The sequence below is a fragment of the Urocitellus parryii genome, chromosome 2 (assembly GCF_045843805.1).
Source record: "Urocitellus parryii isolate mUroPar1 chromosome 2, mUroPar1.hap1, whole genome shotgun sequence".
NCBI classification, from domain to species: domain Eukaryota; kingdom Metazoa; phylum Chordata; class Mammalia; order Rodentia; family Sciuridae; genus Urocitellus; species Urocitellus parryii.
In genome coordinates, this window is record NC_135532.1 from 53,137,220 (window position 1) to 53,158,472 (window position 21,253).

A 21,253-nucleotide genomic window follows, 5' to 3' on the forward strand; every position below is an offset into this window, starting at 1 on the left:
CAAAAAAGCATGACTGGCCAAGTGGCATCTACCACCTGTTTTTGTACAAGAACTATTATAGGAACACAGTCACAATCATTGGTTTACATAGAATCTGTGGTTGCTTTTCACACAACAGCATGGTTAAATAGCTAACACAGATACCATATGGCCCACAAAGATTAAATATTTACTATTTGGCTTTGTACTAAAAAAAACTCTGACAACCTATGATATACCCTAAAATGCAAATCCAAAACAGTATCAAAAAAAATCCACTTAACTTCACCCCAAATCTATAGACACCAACCTAATTCCCTCTATAAACCTAAGTAATTCTAAGCTATTTTCTTTCCAAAAAATCTATCAGCTAATGCTTATCTACACCTACTTGATTTTACAAGTATCTCTTTTATTTACTGTTCTCCTACTGGAACTAACCTAGATGCAGGGCACTTCATAAACAATCCCCTGGGTAATTACAGCAGTCTGTTCATTGGTATTACTGCCTCTGGACTTCACTTCCTCCAGTAAAGAGCTGCCAAGTAATGGAATAGCATGCTAAAACACAGGAAATATTATATATAATTTTCAAAATGTTTCAAAATTTGTGACAGAATGTAACTTAAAACATTAAATATATTCAACTTATACATGAGTGAATGTAGAAAATTTAAATGTTTAAATTTAGCAAATAAAGACGATGGCTCAAGAGGATGAGACAGGACGATCATGAGTTCAAAGCCAGTCTCAGCAAAAGCAAGGTGCTAAGCAACTCAGTGAGACCCAGAGTCTCTAAATAAAATACAAAATAGGGCTGGGGATGTGGCTCCATGGTCATGTGCCCCTGAGTTCAATCACCAGTTAAAAAAAAAAAAAAAAAAAAACTCCCTAATATGAACAGAGTTTTCAGCAACACTGCCCCATCTTTCTCTCCACCCCCTGCAAACTGAACTCCATCACTGTTCTTTAATTCCTGAGCCCACAAAAATTTTCCCAAAGACCTAGCGGCACTTCAATATTCTCATTGATTTCCCTCTAGTTGTTTGTTCCCTCACTGGTCATGTAACATGCTCACTAAAGCACACAGCCCTGAGTGAAGGGAAAGAAAGAAAGGACAAAGACAAATATAACTCCTGCTCATAGAGAGCTTACACCCTGACAGGAAAGGAGGGCATTAATAAAATCCCACAGGAATAAGGATTTGATTAGAATCAAACCAGCGCTCTGAATGATAAAGGACACAGTGGGATGGAACTACAAAACTATCCTAATCTGGGAAGTCACAGAACTCATTTCCCAAAAGAATGATGACACTTAAGAAATGAAGTATGCATGGGGTCAACCAGTTAATGTGCTTCCTTCAGGAAGTCTGTTTCGATTACTCTAACCTAAACCTACAAATTTTAACATACCAAAGAGCTGGATTATAATCATTAAATGTAGTACTATACAGTTAGTGAAGATGAATATTGTAAAACTAATTTGACAGCACAAAATATGCTACATGGTAAGTAGTCTGCATTGTACTATGAATTTAGTAGGATAATTGGGTTTTACATAAAATCTATAAATCTTTCTTTCACTCATTTTCTAAATTTTTGGTGGCAATTATTTGAGACTGAGTCAATCACAGCAGTGTAAATAGTTAAGTGAACTCATATAAGTTTAATTAAATGCATATTATTGTATATCACTATTAACATATATAATACTGTATAATACAGAGCAATTATTGACATATCTACATTTCATGTAAAATTGCAGGCCTTTCAATTATACTTGTGAATCCTATACTACCATTCTCTCCAACATTTTAAAATTAAATATATTATATCCTGAGGTTTCCCTGCTTACTTCAAACTTTTGTTAGATCCTATAAGAGCTTAACATGCTAGATTGTCTTTATTATGTATAGTCAAACCTTTATAAATGGAAACATATCAATAAAACATTAAAGTGTTATTTTTTTAAGTTTAAAATCAACACATATCCAAAACAATAGAAAATAACAAGTGCTGTGAGGATGTACAGAAATTACAACCATTACACATTCATTGGTGGGAATGTAAAAGACTCAGCCACTGTGAAAAAAAAAAAGCGTGGCAATGTTTCAAACAGAAAACATAAAATGACCATATGACACAACAATTCTGCTCCTAAGTATATACCAATGGAAACGAAAACAGCTACTCAAAATGCATATTCACACATACTCTCAAAAGCAGTATAAATATTAGTCAAAGGGTAGAAATAGCCCAAGTACCTATCAATGGATGAATCGATAAACAGATAACAATATATACAAACGATGGAATATTATTCTGAGTAAAAGGAACATAGTCCTGAAATATGCTACAATATTATTCTCAAAAATGTTGCACTAAATAAAAAAAAAAACAGACATAAAAGGTACACATTTGTGTTTCCATTTATACAAAACATTCAGAAGAAATAAATTCATAGAAACAGAAAACAGATTGGTGATACCCAGGCCTGGGGGTAGGTAGAGTAGAAAGAAATTGCTTAAAGAGCACAGTGTTTTATTTGGGACTAATGGAAATGTTTTGGAGCTGATTAGACATCATGAGACGTCACAACACCTTGAATATACTAAATGCTACTGAACTGTTCACATTAAAATGGTTGGCTAATGTTGATTGATACAAATTTCATCTCAATTTTTAAAAAGTCAATATCCAATAAAGGAGTAACTTTCGGGGGGCAGGGAGGGCTATAGAAACATATTACAATACATTTGCTAGCAGCCACTCCGATTTTGTAGCCATCAAGTCAAACTCCACCCAATAGAAATTGAATTTAAGCCAAGAGCAGTAGTGCGCACCTGAAAACCCAGTGACTCAGGAGGCTGAGGCAGAGGAATCGCAAGTGCAAGGCAGCCTCAGACAGTTAGTGAGATGTCCTGTATAAAAATTAAACATAAAAAAGGCTGGGGAATAAGTTCCCTGGATTCAATACATGGAACCAATACACAGAACCACACCCCCCAAAAAGGTTACTGAGAATTCTTCTTCCTCCTTACACAGATGTCTGCTACTACAATTGGGGGCGGGGAGGGGGGGTCACTTTAGCATCTAGATCCTGATCCTATCTGAAATTCAACTACCTTTATTATATTCTGAATTTTTTAACCTAATTTACAAAACAGCCTGCTATTTACCCAGAATGAAAATCATCAGTGGTAGAGTTAATTGGAATCTAGATCATTTAACTACTTCTACTTTCCTTCCAAAATTCCCATTGGCTTAAAATGAAAAAAGCCAATTTGCTTGAGGAAGCTGAAATTATTAATTTTCTATTTTAAAGAAATGAAAAAACATTCGCTTATTCAGCAAATATTAATTTGGTGCCACTGTATGTGTCAGGCATTCTTGGGCTTGGGATATATTTTGCTAACTGAAAATCCTTTTCCTCAGTTTAAATTCCAGTAGGGATAGAAAGAAAAAGACAAGCATATTTATTAGGAAATAAGTACTGAACAATATGGTAGAAGGTGATAAGTGATACAGGAAGGAAGCAGGGGATAGGGAATTAGAACAAGGGAGAAATGCATGGAAAAATGTGCCTATACTAAATTGGAAATTACCTGTAGGAACCTCACTGAGAAGGCAACATAACATCTGAATCAACAGTTGGAGGTAAGCCGCTTATCGAGCAGATAATGTAGAAAACAAATATTACAGGCAGGAAGAAGGCCAAAATACCTGGCATATATAAGGTATGTTACACAGGCTGAGCAGAATAGCTACAGTCAAGGAACTGAGGGAAAGATGGTATGAAATGAAATTAGACACCAAGAAGCAGGAGAAAGAAAAGTTTCAGCATTTTGTGGGCACTAAGCTAAACCATGTACAGGTAGAAAAGATAATTAACATGGAAAGTGCAGGCAATGGCTCGTTGCAAAGTAGTCTCTCCAATGCCAAACCCAAGTCAGTCACTCCCAGTGCCAACTTTCCTAGAAGATAAACAATGGGTAGGAACTGAAAGTTAAAACAATCAGGCTGAGTGATGAAGAAACAATGTAGGAGCCCTGAAAAGCATAGCTAACACAGACCAATGTTACTGATGTACAGGTAGCATAGAGCAAGAAGAACACAGCTAGAAATGCAAGTTGGACTTGACTAAATGCTAGAATGTAGTCCTTCTTTTTAAATCCTTTAATATGTATGCATGCACGGGATATTCTAAATGTAACACATATAGGCCTAAGTCATTTGAAGATCACTGGATTATTATCGTAAAATGCGAAGGAATATGAGAATGGGAAAGATTTGGAAACAACGTTTTTAGAAAGGTTTAAAAGGCAGTGGATAATAAACAGCTACCATAGCTTTCAAAAGTGTAAAAAAGGGGCTGGAGTTGTAGCTTTGTGGTAGAGCACTTACTGAGCATATGTGAGGCATTTGATTCGATTCTCAGCACTGCATATAATAAATAAATAAAATAAAGGTCTATCAACAACTGAAAAATTTTAAAAAATAGAGTGTAAACAACCAAAATTAGACAAAACAGGAAATGTAACTGTTCTACATATGCAGTGAGAATAGCTGATACTGGGGTCATTTCCCTACCAATAGATAAAGGCCACCAGAATACTTGCTCCAATTTGCACTCATGTCTTACCCCTCCCCCTCTTTTCCTCCAGTGTCCCCAAAGGATAGAGAAAAAGTGGACACAACTTATGAAATCAAATAGAAGTAAATTCTTGACTTTAAACTCCTAATGATGTGAACTTCAAAGCCAGATCTTTAACTTATTTGAGTTTCAGCCTGTTTACACTGAAATGGGTGAAAGTGTAAATGATACATTGCAAAGACCAAGCAAGCCCCAGGGCTTAGCAGGCACTCATTTTCCCCCTTATTAATAAGTCAACTCCTTTCTTTCCCATCATTTGCTTCCAAGAGCTGCTCTGGACTTCTTAAAACCCTATTACAACCAGAAATAATGATAATTTTTGGTTTATTGGGGTTGAAGATTAAATTTCTTTATCAAGAACACATTCACAACTCAGGCACAGGCTGAGGCAGGAGGATCACAAGCTCAAAGCCACCCTCAGCCACAGAGGGAGGCCCTAAGCAACTTACCAAGGTCCTAAGCAATTTAGCAAGACTGTATTTCAAAAAATAAAATAAAAAAGGTCTGGAGATGTGGCCAAGTGCTCCTGGTTTCAATTCCTGATGGAAAGGGGGGCGGGGGGAAATACATTTTCAAAAACCTTTCTTGATAAAAACATACTTGAGGGCTGGGGCTGTAGCTCTAGCTCAGTGGCAGAGCACTTGCCTAGCATGTGTGAGGCACTGGATTCGATCCTTAGCACCGCATAAAAATAAATAAATGAAAAAAAATAAAGGCAAGCTGTCCATAATCAACTACAAAAAAAAATTAAAGAAAAAGAAAAAAGATACCTGAGAGATTCACAAGTGGGCAGGTGGTTATCTGTCTTTTCTGCACTCAATTATCTCACTGAGTACAATGCTGTGATCAAATGAAAAAACTATCAGTGTCTATTCAGTTTAAGACAACCTGGCTTATAGAACAATACTCTTTCATAGATACACAAATTTTTATAAATTTATATATTTGTATGCATATATGTATACATATATACATGTACACAAATACATAGTAAGTTCTATTATAAAAGTATTGTTCTGAGGCTAAAGTGACAACAAACTGCAGTTTTCATTGCTATTGGTACTAAAAACATGAAATGAATATACAAATAACTGGTCAATTGCAAAGTTCATATTTATTTTTATACAGATAGATTAGATTCAAAATGAAGTAAAACAAAACTTGGCGAAGTAAAAAAATATTACTCACAAAAAGCATAAATTTAAAATAAATAAAATAAAAAAGCATGAAAGCTCTAAAAATGAATGCCCTTCATTTAAAAATAAACACAATTATCCTGTTGACTATTTCAACTCTCCTGGGTTGAATCTCATGCTACAAGAGCAGAGAGCAAAACTGTCCCACTGTGACCTGTGAAACCATGAAAAATAATTAGTTCTCTAATTGAAAAAGAAAAGAAGATTAAAAAAGGAAGAAGAGCCCTGCTTCAGGAAGAAGGAATCTAAGGTAATATGATGATAGAAGAGTAGACTGGGAAATGACTAACAGCCAACAATTAAAATAAATTATTTATTTTGTGTGAAATGGGTTGCATTCAACCTTTTGATAAATGTGATTCTTCCTTCAATGATGACATTTTTTTCTAATTAAAATAAACTTTTAAACATTGTATTTTAAATTATCCATTGAAATATGCAATTATGATAACATTTTGCAAGTGGTAATGAAATTATATATTTATATCCATTTGTAGTTGCTCATTAGGTTTGAGTAACATTTGGACTAGGAAAAAAGTCCCCCTATTCCCAACATCCCCATCATAATATAAATATTAAGCAAATAAAAACATGCTGTAAGACATCATAGGACAAGTGTAATGATATGTATTTTAAAATATTATTAAACTTTAAAATAAGGAAAATTACATTAACAGGCAATGTAGACAATGTTATTGTCCACCAATTAATAACATATAAAATGATTGTTTCCTAACTAGCGCTAGTTTCTCTTTGATCCTTAAAATAAATAGTAACAAGTAAGAGTCACAAAAATCGTTATAAAGGCCAATGATATTTTACCCTAGGTTTTAAAGAGGATATTTCTAAGTTAAGAAGAATATAAAATATACACAAACACAGAATAATCCCACCATACACAACAAAATCAGTAGCATATATTACAAACTGGAAAATATACAGCCGACTATGATAACTAAATATAAGAATTGCACGTTAACTAAATATAAGAAAAAAATGGGGGAACCCTTCCTGGAACTTATAAAGACACATAATCTAAAGATTTTTCTCTATAAATCAAGAAAGGTAACTTAGATATGGTAACAAAAACATGTTAATGTGATTGAAAATCATCCAAACCTCTATACATTTATTGAACAGAAAAAAAATGATTTAAAAAGTTGAGTCACAGTGCCTCAGGAGTCTAAGATGGCATATTTCTGCAAAAGGAATCCTAGGCTAAAAGAAAATGACACAATGTTAATGAAGTGATAATAACAGGACCAAGTAATTGTGAAACATGGCAATTTTATGGCATAGCTTGTCTTATCCTCTAAATCCTCTGCTAAAGACACACAAGTCCTAATGCCTAGAACCAGTGAACATTTTATCTTATATGGAAAAAGAAACTTTGCATGTGGAACTAACATTAAGGAATCTGTGACAGGGAAGGCAGGCTTGATTATCCCAGTGGGCCAATTCAATCACCTGGTTACTAAAACTACCTTTCCAAAGTTACTAAGTCACAGGGTCAGAGAGGTCATTACTGAAACCAAGCAAGGGAGAGCCAACATGAGGACTTTCCCCACTATCACAATTCCTGGCTTCTTTGAAGACGCAGAATGGGAACCACAGCTGAGGAACATGGGTGATCTCTAAAAGTGGAAAAGGCAAGGGAGTACACTTTCCCTAGAGCCTCAACACAAGAACACAACTATGCTGACACCTTGACTGTGACCTATGAGAACCATGATGGACTTCAAAACTACAAAATGGGAAGATAAATTTGTAGATTTTTTAAAGCTACTAAGTCTATGACAGTTTGTTATAAAAGCAATAGAAAAATAACACAGAGCCCCATTTGTGAACATGATTCCCTTTCTCTGCCAGATAAACAATGCCAAAATTAGATGGAAAGCTAAGAAAATGAACAAGAAGACAACCCAGAGTACTGAGATGTCAAATTAATAAACTCTGGGACCACCAACCACAAGACTTCTGGGTTTTAATGCGTCCTTGCAGGCAAATCCCTCATAATTCACCAGAAAAAATTAACATATACAAGTACAACATGTAAAACTCTAAGACCATCTTCTACTGGTAGATTTGGGAACTGTAAATTATAATCCAAGATGGATAAGCTTTCACATAAAGAGCTTTGTCCTCCTTTTTAGTTATTTTACAAGCTAGGAAGGAGGGAAATAGAAGTAGTAGAAATACTAACACTCATTCTTAACTACTAACTAAAAACATTACTTGATGTATTTCCTTAATTTGTTTAGGAACATATGAAGTCTTTGATATGTCAAAAAGAGTACGATTACAACAATGTTATATATTTCCTCCAACTAATTTCTCTTAGCTTACATCACACAGCTAGAGGAGGTATAAAAAAAAAAAAGCAATCTATTCCTGAAAAATTATCACTGCTCTGAACCTTCTGCCAGCACTCTATGAAACTAAAAAAATTAACAGTTATCACCCTTCCTGAAAACCCTGGGGAGAATTTAGCCTATAAGCTTTACTTGGCACTTCTATTTGCCTATCGACTAAAGGTTCCTAATGCCTTAATGCATCCCAGTTCCATAATTACATTAAGCCATCCATACCATCCTCACTAATCTCTGAAACTATAAATAAATGTTAAAATAATAATGAATTATTAAAAAGTACCAGTAAGGTTTTATAAAGGACTCAGTGAGCTTTTCAAAATTACTCTGAAGCCATCAGCTCAATGTTCTAGAATTAAATCACACCAAGAAAAGCAAAGCAAAAAATTACAGATTTAAATCTCATAAAACTACAAAAATCGCTAGGCCCAAAATCCATCAATGACTCATAAGCTGAAAGAAAAGAAATCATTGAATAAGAAAACAAAGGGAGAGGGGTCTAATACATTTTTATATTCATTACTGATTTAACAAATCACTACCTTAAGAAACTTAATAAAGCATTGATATCCAAAAATGAAAGGAACAAGATGTACATGAGAATCTACTATTACCTTTTAAAATTAATGGAATGGACAAGTGTTACATCAAGCTTTGTCAGTGGCTCTTTGAAAAGGTCAGTTAGTAGAGTATTTGTGAGGTTCAAAAATCTTACTTGGAAGCAGAGTTATAGCTACAGGTCAAAAAAAATGTTATACTGGATATTGGCATAAAAACAAACAAAACAATGGAATAAAATTGGGAGCCTAGAAGTAAACTCACATATCTGCAGCCAACGGAATTTTTGACTGTGGTGTTAAGAAAGGTCTGGGGAAAAGAACAGTTTCTTCATTAAATGGTGTTTTGAAAATTGTGTATTCACTTGCAAAAGAATCAAATTAGATCCCTGTCTCTCACCAGTTTAAAAAAAAAATCAAATCTAAATGGATTAAACTATGAAATTACTAGAATAAAACATAGGTGAAACACTTCAGGGCACTGGAATAGACAAGGAGTTTTTGAAGAAGAATTCAAAAGTATAGAAAACAAAAACAAAGACAAATGGAATTACATCAAAGAAAAAACTCTCTGCAAGAGCTAAGGAAAAAATCATCAGAGTGAAGAAACAACCTCAAGAATGGGAGAAAATATGTACAAATGATACATCTAAAAGAGGTTTAATATATAGAATATAAGAAACTTCAAAACCTAGCAAATAGCAAAAAAACTTCAAAAAGTAATAAAAAAAATTACATAACTAATTTTACAATGGGCAATAGACTTAAACAGACATTTCTCAAAAGAAGACATACAAATGGCAAAAAAATACTTCACCTCACTGATCCATACAAGTCAAAAGCACAATTAAGTATAATTCACTCTGATACAAATGGCTACTATCAAAAAGACAAAACATAAGTGCTGGCAGGACTGTGGAAAAAAGTGAACCCATGCTCACTATTGGTAAGAATGTAAATTGGTATACCATTATAGAAAACAGAATGGAGTGCCTTCAAAAAATTAAAAATAAAAACTGCCATATGATCCAGCATTCCTCACTGGGCATCTATTCAAAGGAAATGAAATTCATATACAGAAGAGATATCTGCATTGCCATGTTTACTGTAGCACTATTCACACTAAGAAAAGAAATGAATGCTTATTAACTAATGAATTGATTAAAAGTGTGGTACATACACAATGGAACGCTACTCAGGCACAGAAAGAAAAAGAAATCCTGGCATTTGTACAACATGGATCGAACTGGAAATGATAATGTTAAGTGAAAATTAGGCACAAAAAGACAGGTAGAAAATAATTCTCACTCTTTAAAAAACTTATCAACAAAAAAGTGTATTTCATAGATTTTTTTTTTAAAGTAGAATGTTTATTTACCAGAAGCTGAGGAAGAAAAGGAGGGTAAGAGGGCAGGATGGCAAGAGGCTGAACAGTGGATACTAAGCTATATTTAGGAGCCGTTAAGGTCTATTGTACAATAGAGTGACCATAGATAATAACATAAATATATAAAATATTTTTCAAAAAAGTTAGAAGAGGCCGGGTGCAATGGTGTACTCCTGTAATCCCAGCATCTCCTGAGACAGGAGTATTGCAAGTTCAAAACCAGCTTCAGCAATGGCAAGGCGCTAAGCAACTCAGTGAGATCCTGTCTCTAAATAAAATATAAAATTATACTGCAGATTGGCACAGTGGTTGAGTTCAATCCCCTGATTCCCTCCCCCCACCCCCCAAAAAAAGCTAGAAGAAAGCATATAGTTGAATATTTTCTTAAAAAGGAAATCACAAATATTAAAACATAAACATTTACCCTGATTTCAACAACACAATGAAAACATTAACTATCATGTTGTACCCATAAATATGTACGATTTTGTTTTGTATTAATCAGTATACAAATAAATTTCATCTAAGTTAATAAAAAACTATAAACACTCAAAGGTCAAGAGCTATAAAGTTAATTTTTATACTGTGTAAACTTCAGAAATGATACATAAAACACTTCAAGGGAAAAACGAGGCCTGCATTCTCAAAACTTAATTTAACATTTCCTCAGCAACACAATGAGCTAGGCACTGCAAAAGGTGCTTTACAATATTCATTATATAATCCTCACAATAACCCCATGATATGGGTATTATGTACCCCATTTTATAGAGGAAAAACTATAGCTACAAAGCCAGGGTTGCACACTTGTACAGTAGACTCCACAGAGTCCACACTTCTCATGTACACTCCACAGCATGGTGTTAGTATTTACAGCTCAAATACTTACAGAAGTGAATAGAGGTACCAAATGATGAAAGATGGTCTTAATAAAAAACGGCAAGTTTTTAAAGCCTTTAATATAAATTGTGGGATGATGGTGAACTGCTGTGGGGCAGTGGTAAGGTGGCAGGAGATGAGAGGAAAATTATTTTAAATCAAAGAAGAGCACTTTAAATAAAACATAATAGGATTTCTTTTAATCAGAGAAGCAGTGTGCCACAGCAGAGAGAGCAATGGCATTTGACTCAGATCTGTATTCTGCTCAGACTGGCTGCTCTTTTTAGCTGAAGTTCACTTGAACATAACTTTTTCTTCTGTACAAAATATATATAATACTTGCCTTGGTTCTTTCACTTATTTTGGAAAACAAGTAAAACAATATAAAGGAACTAAATGTGTAACTGCTTAAAAAAAAAAAAGAAGCTATCATTCATTACTGTTCTTGAATTATTCCTGTATTATTGTCTGGTGAAGGAATTTCATGCTTTGTCCAGATCTCATGTATACTTTCACTAGCAAATACAAAGCCTAGCAAAACATTGTAGTAGGCTATTAAAGCAAGATTCAAAACTCGATAGGTGGCACATGCTCACAGTCCCAGCTACTCAGGAGTCTTAAGGCAAGAGGATCACTTGAGTCTAGAGTTCAAGGCCATCCTGGGCTACACAGCAAGACCTTACCATTTAAAAAAAAAAAAAAAAAAAAGGAATAGGATGGTGCTGAAGCTGCCCTAAATTATTCTAAGTTACATGAAATATCCCATGATATTTCATATTTCATGGTCTCTTGAATTATCAAAAGAAAAGCCACATACATTTGAATAGGCAGCAGTCAAGCCCAGGCCCCTGACATTCACTGCCCTTCTACCAGTGTACAAATCAGAAAAGATGACTTAAAGTCCTTAACCTTTCCTGCCAAAGACTCCATTGTCAGAGAAGTAAAAATGTTTTCAGGATAGATTTTTAAGCCCATAAAATAAAACACAGAAGATTTGAACAAAAGTAAATTATACTCAAATCAACAGTATTCAGGATTCTGCATGTCTGTCAAGGAAGGCAAGGAGATGTACAGTGTGAAAGTGTAACCAGTTACTCAGTGCAATGGGTAGCCCAAGCCTACCCAGAACAGCTGTAATCAATTATGACATTATAAAGAAGCACTGTAATAAAGAAGCACTGAAAAATAGAATAAAAAAACACCTGTTATCTTATCCTTAACTTTTGTAAACCTTTGTATGAATAACTTCTCAATTTTCACAAAGGCTGAAATATTTCCATTATTTTGAAGGCACCGGTGTTAATTTTGAGTTGGCAGAGGTAACCTAACCAGTTACCACTATGTATATGTACTAAGGGATATGTTTTTTCTGGTAAAGGGGAAAGGGAGTGGATAATGTATTTGAAAAGTCAAAGGTGAGGAAGCAGGAGTAGATAGGCGGAACCTTAGATAATGGTGCAAATGTGACAAATTCTGAGTCAACCTAGCCAGTAGGGTGCTGGAAATGCAGATTAAAGGAAGAAAAGAAAAAGCACTGAACACCAGCTTTGAAAAGAATAATACACAGGTAAGACAGCTCTGAAAACATCCTGCTCAGATCTTCTTCAGGAAAAGACTTTCTGTTCCACGGCAAGAATGCATTTAGCTGACAGGCTCCAAACCCTCTGAACCTTTAACCTCCTCCTCAGCACTTAAGATCAGGCCAAGCTCTTCCTGGGCAGCCCCCAGCCAGTGACTGAGTGTGGCATGGGTGATAAGGACTGGCCATTAGAGACTGACAAAGTCTTCTCTTATAGGCATTTCTTTGCTCCAGAGCACCCTCCTGGCTAGGTTGGGGGAGAATTTGTCACATTTGCACCATTATCTAAAGTTCTGCCTATCCAGTCCTTCTTCCTCACCTTTGATCTTTCAAATGAATTACCCACTCCCTGTTCCCTTTACCAGAAAAAAATAAAAATAAAAAGGAACTGAGGATGTAGCTCAGTGGTAGAATACTTGCCTAATATGCATGAGGCCCTGGGTTCAATACCTAGACTGCAAAGAAAACAATATGATAAAATAGATTTCTTTACAAGATCTAGTTGCAAATCTAATAACTACCTGAATTCTGAAGTAGAAATGAGTTTAAATGAGATTTTCATGTCTTCAAAACAATTTGAATGTATTATGAAAGTGTGTATGAACTCTACTGGTGAATAGGCCATAGGTACTACTATTTGTTGTCTATGTAAAGGGAAAGCTAAATTTCAATTAGAGGCTAGTCAAAGAAATTATGTGATTTTTCTTGATATTTCTATTGTTCCTGAATTTCACAGACAACTGTTCTAACCACAGAACCTAAATTAAGAACTCAAAACTAAGGTATGTCTAAGTTTAAAATAGCCATTCTTTTAAGAGTCAGTGGTGTACTTGGACAAGTTAGAGCTCTGGTAACCAAAGGTCTCTAACATCACCTTCTTATTCAGATGCCATGAAATGTCACAGAATATGTTCAAATGTATAAATCATTTAACCTTCAACTTACTAAAACACAGGAACATTCAATAAACTCAAAAGGTAACTTACATATTTTATAAACTTTAATTTATAAAACACATAATAAAGTTATTTTATACTGAAAGTTTGTTTCTGTCACAATAGAATTTGCTATACTATTTAATATCAAATTCCTATATAACATATAACCCAGCTAGAAGTCCACTGCACCTGCTTGTGAATGCCCTACAGCACCCCAGCCCTGTCCCATGCTCCAACTACAGGATCAACTTACATTGGGAACTCTAGGGGACTCAATCTATTCTGAGCCAAACTGTGTGTTTGTGTGTTGGGGGCAGTGGCAGGAGGCAGGGGATGCATTCACAAGAATTTATTTTTTCAAGTGAGTAATAATGTACACTAATTTTAAGTGGAAATCCTGAGTGATAAACCATGAGATGAGGCAGATCAGGCAATAAGAATGGCCTACCAGACGGAAGTGTACTTCAAGCAATCCTAGGCAACAGGAGATGCCTTGGTTAAATGGGGAAGAGAAATCCTGAGGAAAAGGTGTGCAGTAACAATAACGGAAGGTAACAATTTTAAAATATGGTCAGGCTTGATAGCTAGAGCACATCACTAAAAGCTGCTACCAGCATCAAAATATAAGGTGAATATTTATGGAAGAGAGGCAGCAGTCCCCAATCCACAACTAGACAAAGGACTCCATTTAAATCCACTACAATAATACTATTCCTTGTTGAAAGGGAAGAAGGAAAAGGAGAGGGGGAGAAAAAGCTATGTTTCTTCACACACATGCGTAAGACTCACACACTCAAATCTCCCCATTTGCCAGCATCTGGGCAGTGTCCAAGAAATGTATCCATATTCATGAACCTATAAAATTTCTATCAGTATACATCATAAATATGCTATAAAAATAAGCATGTAACCAAAGTGTTTTGTGGCCCCTGTCATTTGAAAGTATACTGTGGCTTCAGGTTAGACACTAATTCTATGAGGATTTAAGAATAAATTTCTAGTTCTTCAGGAATGCAACATAGAATACACTGTATCTGGTTATCAATGGGATACATTCTAATGGTGGAACAAGCCACCCTCAACGCATCTCATAATTTACTTATGTCTTCAGTTCTTTTGAGACTTAGCCCAGACAAGAACCAAGTAATACATTCCTAGAGAATACTTAATTGGCCATTTTCTTTTTCTTCAATCTTTCCAAATTATTATTCCTCAAATGTTCTTTTCAGAAAACTTCAGGATGTGCAAGATACAAAGATATGTGGCATTCAATTTGGCATTATTCCTTTATTGCCATGCATTCTCAGTTATAAACTGTACCGCTTATCTTATTTTAGGCTTGGGAAGGTGACTTAGGACTTGTTATACACTTATGTGTATAAAAGGAATAAATTGTGTTTCAAATACAAAATGACATCTTGAACACAGCCAAGTCATTGGGATAATCTGTGGCTTATGACTTGCTACCCCAATGCTTTGTCCATTGAACTATGATGTTAGAAATCTTAAGCTTGATTTGTTTTTAAGTGTGTAATCCATTAACTGTTTCCATATGCCATAACTATTCAGGTAAGAAATTATTTATAAACCAGTTTATTGGCCTTATCTGCAAATATGATGCACCTGTTATAAAATGTGATTACTTCAAAAAGCTAACAATTGTGGAACCAGATTTTCATACTAAATCAGTCTAACTGAATTAGACTATTCACATACTTCCAGAAAGCCCTTTAATCCCTATTAAGTTAACAGTTTGTGAATAATGAAAGTAATTAATATTAATTTTAGATGACAAATCCACTACCAATAACCTGTTAGTATACTTCAATCCATTTTCCAACAGCCTGTTAAAATTAACCAACAGATGTTTCCAATCTGGTAAAAAATACACAGGTCATTAGCACTATTTTGATGATACCAAATGTTCAATACACGAATATTGTGATTAAATTTCAGAAAGAGATATATATAAACAATGTTCTTTTATAACCTTGTTAAGTCTCAACAGAAGCCAAAGATAGTAAAGTATGGCAGTCTCTTCTAAAATAACAATCAGTATTTGTTGTTCCATGTTCTACCCCAATCTTGTACTTCAACAGAGAACTTGACAGAAGAAGCATGATTCCCTTGTTCATTCCCATTCTCCCAGTCCCTAACCCAAGGCCTAGTGAACATGCAATATACACTTGTGGACTGGAATAGTGGCAGTCAAATGGAAAAACAGAAGAAAGGAAAGGAAAAAAAAAGTAATCAGGAAAAATGCAAGCCCAGTGGCAGATGCCTATAATCCCTGCACCACTGGAAACACAGGTAGAAGGATTACAAGTTTGAGGGCATGGTCTAAAAAAAAAAAAAAATTAAAACGGTTGGGGATATAGTTCAGTTTAGTGCCTCTTGGTTCAATCCCCAGTACCAAAAAATAAAAGTAAAAAATGCTCATATATATTTTCAGATAAATTTAAAATATGGAAAGTTAACATGTATCTCATAAAGAGAAAAAAGAAACAAGAAAACCATATTCAACAGCAAAATCAAGTATGAGACAATGATATAAGAGAACTGCAGAAAAAAAATATGGATTTCATAGGAAAAGGCTATACTTTCTAATATATGGTAGAAGGCCACAACAATGTTAAAAATGGTCAGAGGGAGATTAAGAAACAAAGTAAGATCTAAATGAGGAGGGGAGTGTGTGTGTGTTTGGTATGTATACATATATTTATATATACATGCATATCTCTAAATATATATACACACACATGTACAAATATATAAATAGTAAAATAAAGGGCAACAGGATTTAAAAAAAAAAAAGTACATGTCCTTAAAAAAAATCTTGCTCTATCTGTAGGAAGGTGAGACAAGATGACACTATGGGAAATAAAAATTGTTTTGTAATCAGAAGATAAGGAGAAAAGATCTTAGCTGAGATGTGGTAAAGTGGTAAAGATTAAACAAGATAACTGAAAAGACAGCCCCAGGACTGGGACATGACTATGGCTCTAGGTATTAGTTTCTCTTACTTTTCCAACTCTCAGGATATTAGACCCATAGAACCCCAGTGATCTGGACATGAATGTCACAGAAACCTAAAGCACCATCTACTGTAAAGGGGGAAGAAACACATATTTATTGACCAAAAAAAAAAAAAAAAAAAAAAGACATGTGAGTAAATTTTAAGGTTCTACTTTAAGGCTTGATTCAATTCCTTCGTTCTCACTATCCATTTCAAATGTTTTTAAGTGCCTGGGATGGAACATCCATCTTTCTCATCACAGAAATAGCCATAGTTCTTAGTACAAAGAGTCAATGCAATAAAAAAATGGAGATACACCAATTCGCTAAACATTCCATATTTTTATTAATTTGAATTCTTGACCCTCCGCTGCCTAGTTCCCAGGCAGAACAGTGATTAAAATCATCCAGCAGTCAATGCCTCTCCTCCCCTTGTATGCCAAGACATGGAGACACAATTGGATTTTCACCTTTGGAATGAATAATGTGTAAGCAGTCAAATTTAATTCTGAATTCTTCAGAAATTATAAAATGCATTAAAATCTTTGGAGTCATGAGGATAGGCAAATATTAATATTGGGACCCAGGACCTCAGAAGCACATGTAAATAAAGTGACTTCAAGGAGCAGCTTGTCCACTCCAATAACCTATAGACTTTCTAAGCCTTCTGAACATCTCTCTTTCCATTCCTTTCTTTTTTTTTAAGAGAGAGAGAGAATTTTAATATTTATTTTTTAGTTATTGGTGGACACAACATCTTTGTTTGTACGTGGTGCTGAGAATCGAACCCGGGCCGCACGCATGCCAGGCGAGCACGCTACCACTTGAGCCACACCCCCAGTCCCCTTTCTTATCTTTTACTAGCTATACTACACGATAAAAATTCTGTTTTTCTAAAAGCAACAATGAAAAAGCCTTTTCCAATTAAATACTTTACCAGTAATGCCAAAAATCATATATAATTATATAATGCTCTCTAAAAATTATTCCTTGAGGTACAGAACAAAATAAAGTGACTTTCACAATTCATCTCTGGTTGGCATTATGAAATGTTAGCATTGGTTAGGCCATATCCCTGGGCTTTCTATCTTTTCTGTTCACCCTGAAAATATCATCCATGGACATACACTCCAAAGGAAAAAAAAAAAAAAAAAAGGAAAGCCACATTTGAGCTGAGACAAAAGATGCTGTGGTCCCCTGCTTCTGACTCAAATAACAAAGATTCCAGTCAAGGGGACAGAATGAACAAAGATACCAAGAGGCCAAGGAAGATGGAAGTAAGAAGACTCAGAAAATGATCATCATTTCTCATCTTAATCTGTACAACTAGTATTAGACTGAGCAAATACATCTACATTTTTTTTAAATACATTTTTGTTGTTTTTTTTTTTTTAACCTTGAATCTCAAGGCTAAAGTTAGATGACTTAAGAATTTTTTCAAGGTCCAATTATTTCATTTAGGGATAACACTACAGTTAAATTAAATACATGCTAACAAGTTTCCCTTTTGAGCCTCATTAATTAAGAAAGTAATCAGAGTAAAGAGGGAAAAAAAGAAAGAGTAGCTGGATGGCAGCATTACTTAAATAGCTTTTAGGTACCACCATTTGCACCTACTAGCAAAGCAAAGAGAAAACTAATCAATTCCAGATTATGAAATCTGAAATTCTGAAGTGTTTTAAATGTAAATACACATTTTAACTGCCATATATTTTCCTTGATTGCCTTGAAGAGTGCACTAATCTTATTCAAAGAAAATTTTGATTCTCCATAATCAAAAGGTAAAATTAAGATCTGCTTACTTTACAAGTTTTCCTATGGTGAGCTTGCTGAGAATTCTCCATTTTCAAAGACCACAATATTTTATTTTTAATATTTTAGTCAAGACAAATGCTCCTCACAAAAATATCTGGTAAAGGGTTTTGATGTACCACAAATTCTAGAAAGCTACTTTATTTTATAATAATCTCTTAGAGAGAATTTCTAATTTATGATGACCTTTTAGAAAACGTTTCAAAGGAATACAAATAAGTTTTTAAGGTATCTGCCAATATTCTCGGGCTGCTGTGATGATCAAGTTAAATCAGATACTTGGGGCATTTCTACCATGGCACCTAGTAAACAGTAAGCATTTTAAGAAGTCAAATCCTCCATGTCTATACCCAGGCCTCCCACCTACATCCACTCAGCACAATCTTTCCTGGCCAGCCCTGAGTTCAATGAACCCAGGGACATAGGTGGCACAGGGCTGTGGTGGAAAAGTGTCTTTTCAAAAGTTAAAAGGTAATGATTGATCTAAAATGCCTTCCTACAAACCTCAAGTATAAGTTTTACATACACATAAAAATTAATTTAACAATATATGTTATTATCAGGCATTGAATATAAGTGGCAAGCCCATGGGAGACTGGAAAAAATGACTTCAATTTTCAGACAAAAAAAAAAAAAAAAGCCCATGTCCTTAAAAACAATTTTTTTAAAAAACACACTGCACAGGTTAAGCTATCACAAAACAAGTTGCAAAATTAAATCCATTGTTTTTAATAAAAAGATCATAACATACTAAAACACTTGTTTTTCAAGTCAACTTTGAATACACAATATATTTGATATTTCTATCTCATTTGCTTATACCAACTAATTATGGAGCAGTCACTATAATACTAAGTGTGGCAAAACTCTGACTAGAGAAAGGCTGACATTTATTTTTTCTATTTCTCAAACTAAAGGGAATTCATATGCTAAAACTGACTCTCAAAAAAAACCTTCTTTAAAAAAAAAAACCAAAACTATTTCACCTCAATAGAACATCCTCAAAACAACTATTACACAAAAGAACTTTAAAATAAAAGTTTATATTAATCATTTGCATTTTAAAAATTGCCCATTTTAATATAATTTACAACAAAATTCACTTTTAAATACTCATGAGATAATTTATCATTTGTAATGTAAAAATATAAGGGATAGGATTCTTAAAATAATGTTTGTAGAGGCTGGATATTCAAACTGGCAATTAAAATTCTAAATATAAACACATAACCAAGATGTTAAGCTTACCTTTTTGTTGGCAACAAAAAGTATTCTCAAGTTTATAAAGTAAATCCATATTTTCATACTTATTTTCATTTACTTTTATCCAGAAACAGTTTTCAGTCATTTCATGAGGTCTGATCTGCAATCAGGGAGAAGACTGATTCACAAACAGCTGAGTGTTTCACCTGTCCCAGCCCAATTGCAATGTATACACTCAGGGCCCAAAGCTGCCAGCGGATGTTTATGAAGAAATCTTTGCGAGATTTTCCCCCAAAGTCTGTTCAATGAAGTACAAATTGTGAAGGACATTAAGTTCTGATGAGAAAGAAAAAGTTTCTATGATCAAATAGGTAGGGATTTGCAGCTGAATGAAATAAAGTTTAATTTATTCCTTCTCAATTGTATTTCTCAGAGGATTATTAATGTTCACCCACACTACAACTCTTGAAGGGCAAGATATGTTCATTATATAGCATTTCCCCAATTTATGTGACCATCAAACCACCTTTCTGCCAGACTCAGAATTCTTATGCTCTAAGTATCAGCTTCTGACAATACATAATATTTTTCCAATAGCTAACCAACAGAGAAAAAAAATTCAAAAAACACTAAGACTTTTGTACTTTTGAAAAGTTCTACATAAATGTAAGTTTCCATCACAATAATTGTGAAATATCAACTTAATTACAAATCAAATCTCATTGAAACATCAATTCTCATCAAATTTATGAACGAGGACAACATAGTCCATAACATAGGACTTTGTCTCAACATGCCCATTTTTTTAAGTAATAGTAATACCATTTTATTCATTGTCACTTTGATTAGGGTTCCCACTAGAAATTACATGTTAGTCAATCCAAAATTAAATTTTAATCTAGACAGAAGTGTGGTTTCCTCTATTTGTACATTTCACCTTTAACCAATTCAATCTTCTCATGCTGGTTTCAGGTTTAAATTCTTTCTTTGGTTTCATCCCAAATGGCAGTGTTGGTGGAGGAGGAGAGTTTCTACCACCAAAAAAGCCCAGAGGAGGAGGTGGAGGCACAGGACCACCAAATGGCAAGGGCATTCCTGGGAGTGGAGGTGGTGGTGGAGGGGGTGGTGGAGGGGGTGGTGGAGGTGGCAACCCTCCACAAGAGGGCAATGGAGGGGGAGCAGGAAGTGGTGGGAGACCAGCTCCATCTTCTTTTGAAGGTGGCAAAGAAATACTGACATCAGCTGGCAAGGCACCAAACTAGAGAAAAAAGTAATAAGAGAAACAACTGAGAACATGTTTACAAATGTGTACAAAGTGTACTTTACTCAAAACTAAGATACATTTTTAAAAAAATTAACTAATATCAATATAATTTAACCAAAACACAAAACTCTGAGAACATTTCTAATTTAAGAGTTATATAGCTGTTGTTCTCAAGAAAATGTAATTGCCAGAAATACAATTCCCAATTTGAAGACAGTGATGGCTACATAAGTGGAAATGCCCACTGTGGAAATGGGTATAGAGATGTCTGAGATTTGAAAATCAGCTATGTAAAAGACGCAAAAAACATACACTGGAGACAAGACAACCTCTTCAAGAAATGATGTTAGGAAAACTGTAGTAGAATTAAAATTAAACCCTATCTCTCATCCTGCACAAAACTCAACTCATATTAGATC

At 34.5% G+C, this 21,253-nt stretch overlaps 1 protein-coding gene across 4 annotated transcripts in view; it reads right to left on the bottom strand.

Moving 5' to 3' along the window:
* Positions 1-21,253, bottom strand: part of Diaph3 (diaphanous related formin 3) — a 460,724-nt gene that overhangs the window by 264,522 nt on the left and 174,949 nt on the right. For all 4 annotated transcript variants that reach the window (XM_077792732.1, XM_077792731.1, XM_077792729.1 and 1 more), the window contains 2 exons: positions 20,508-20,828; positions 19,616-19,730 (listed from right to left, as the gene is read on the bottom strand). In XM_077792732.1, the coding sequence (XP_077648858.1) occupies positions 19,616-19,730; positions 20,508-20,828 (436 nt within the window). The remainder of the gene's footprint in view (positions 1-19,615; positions 19,731-20,507; positions 20,829-21,253) is intronic.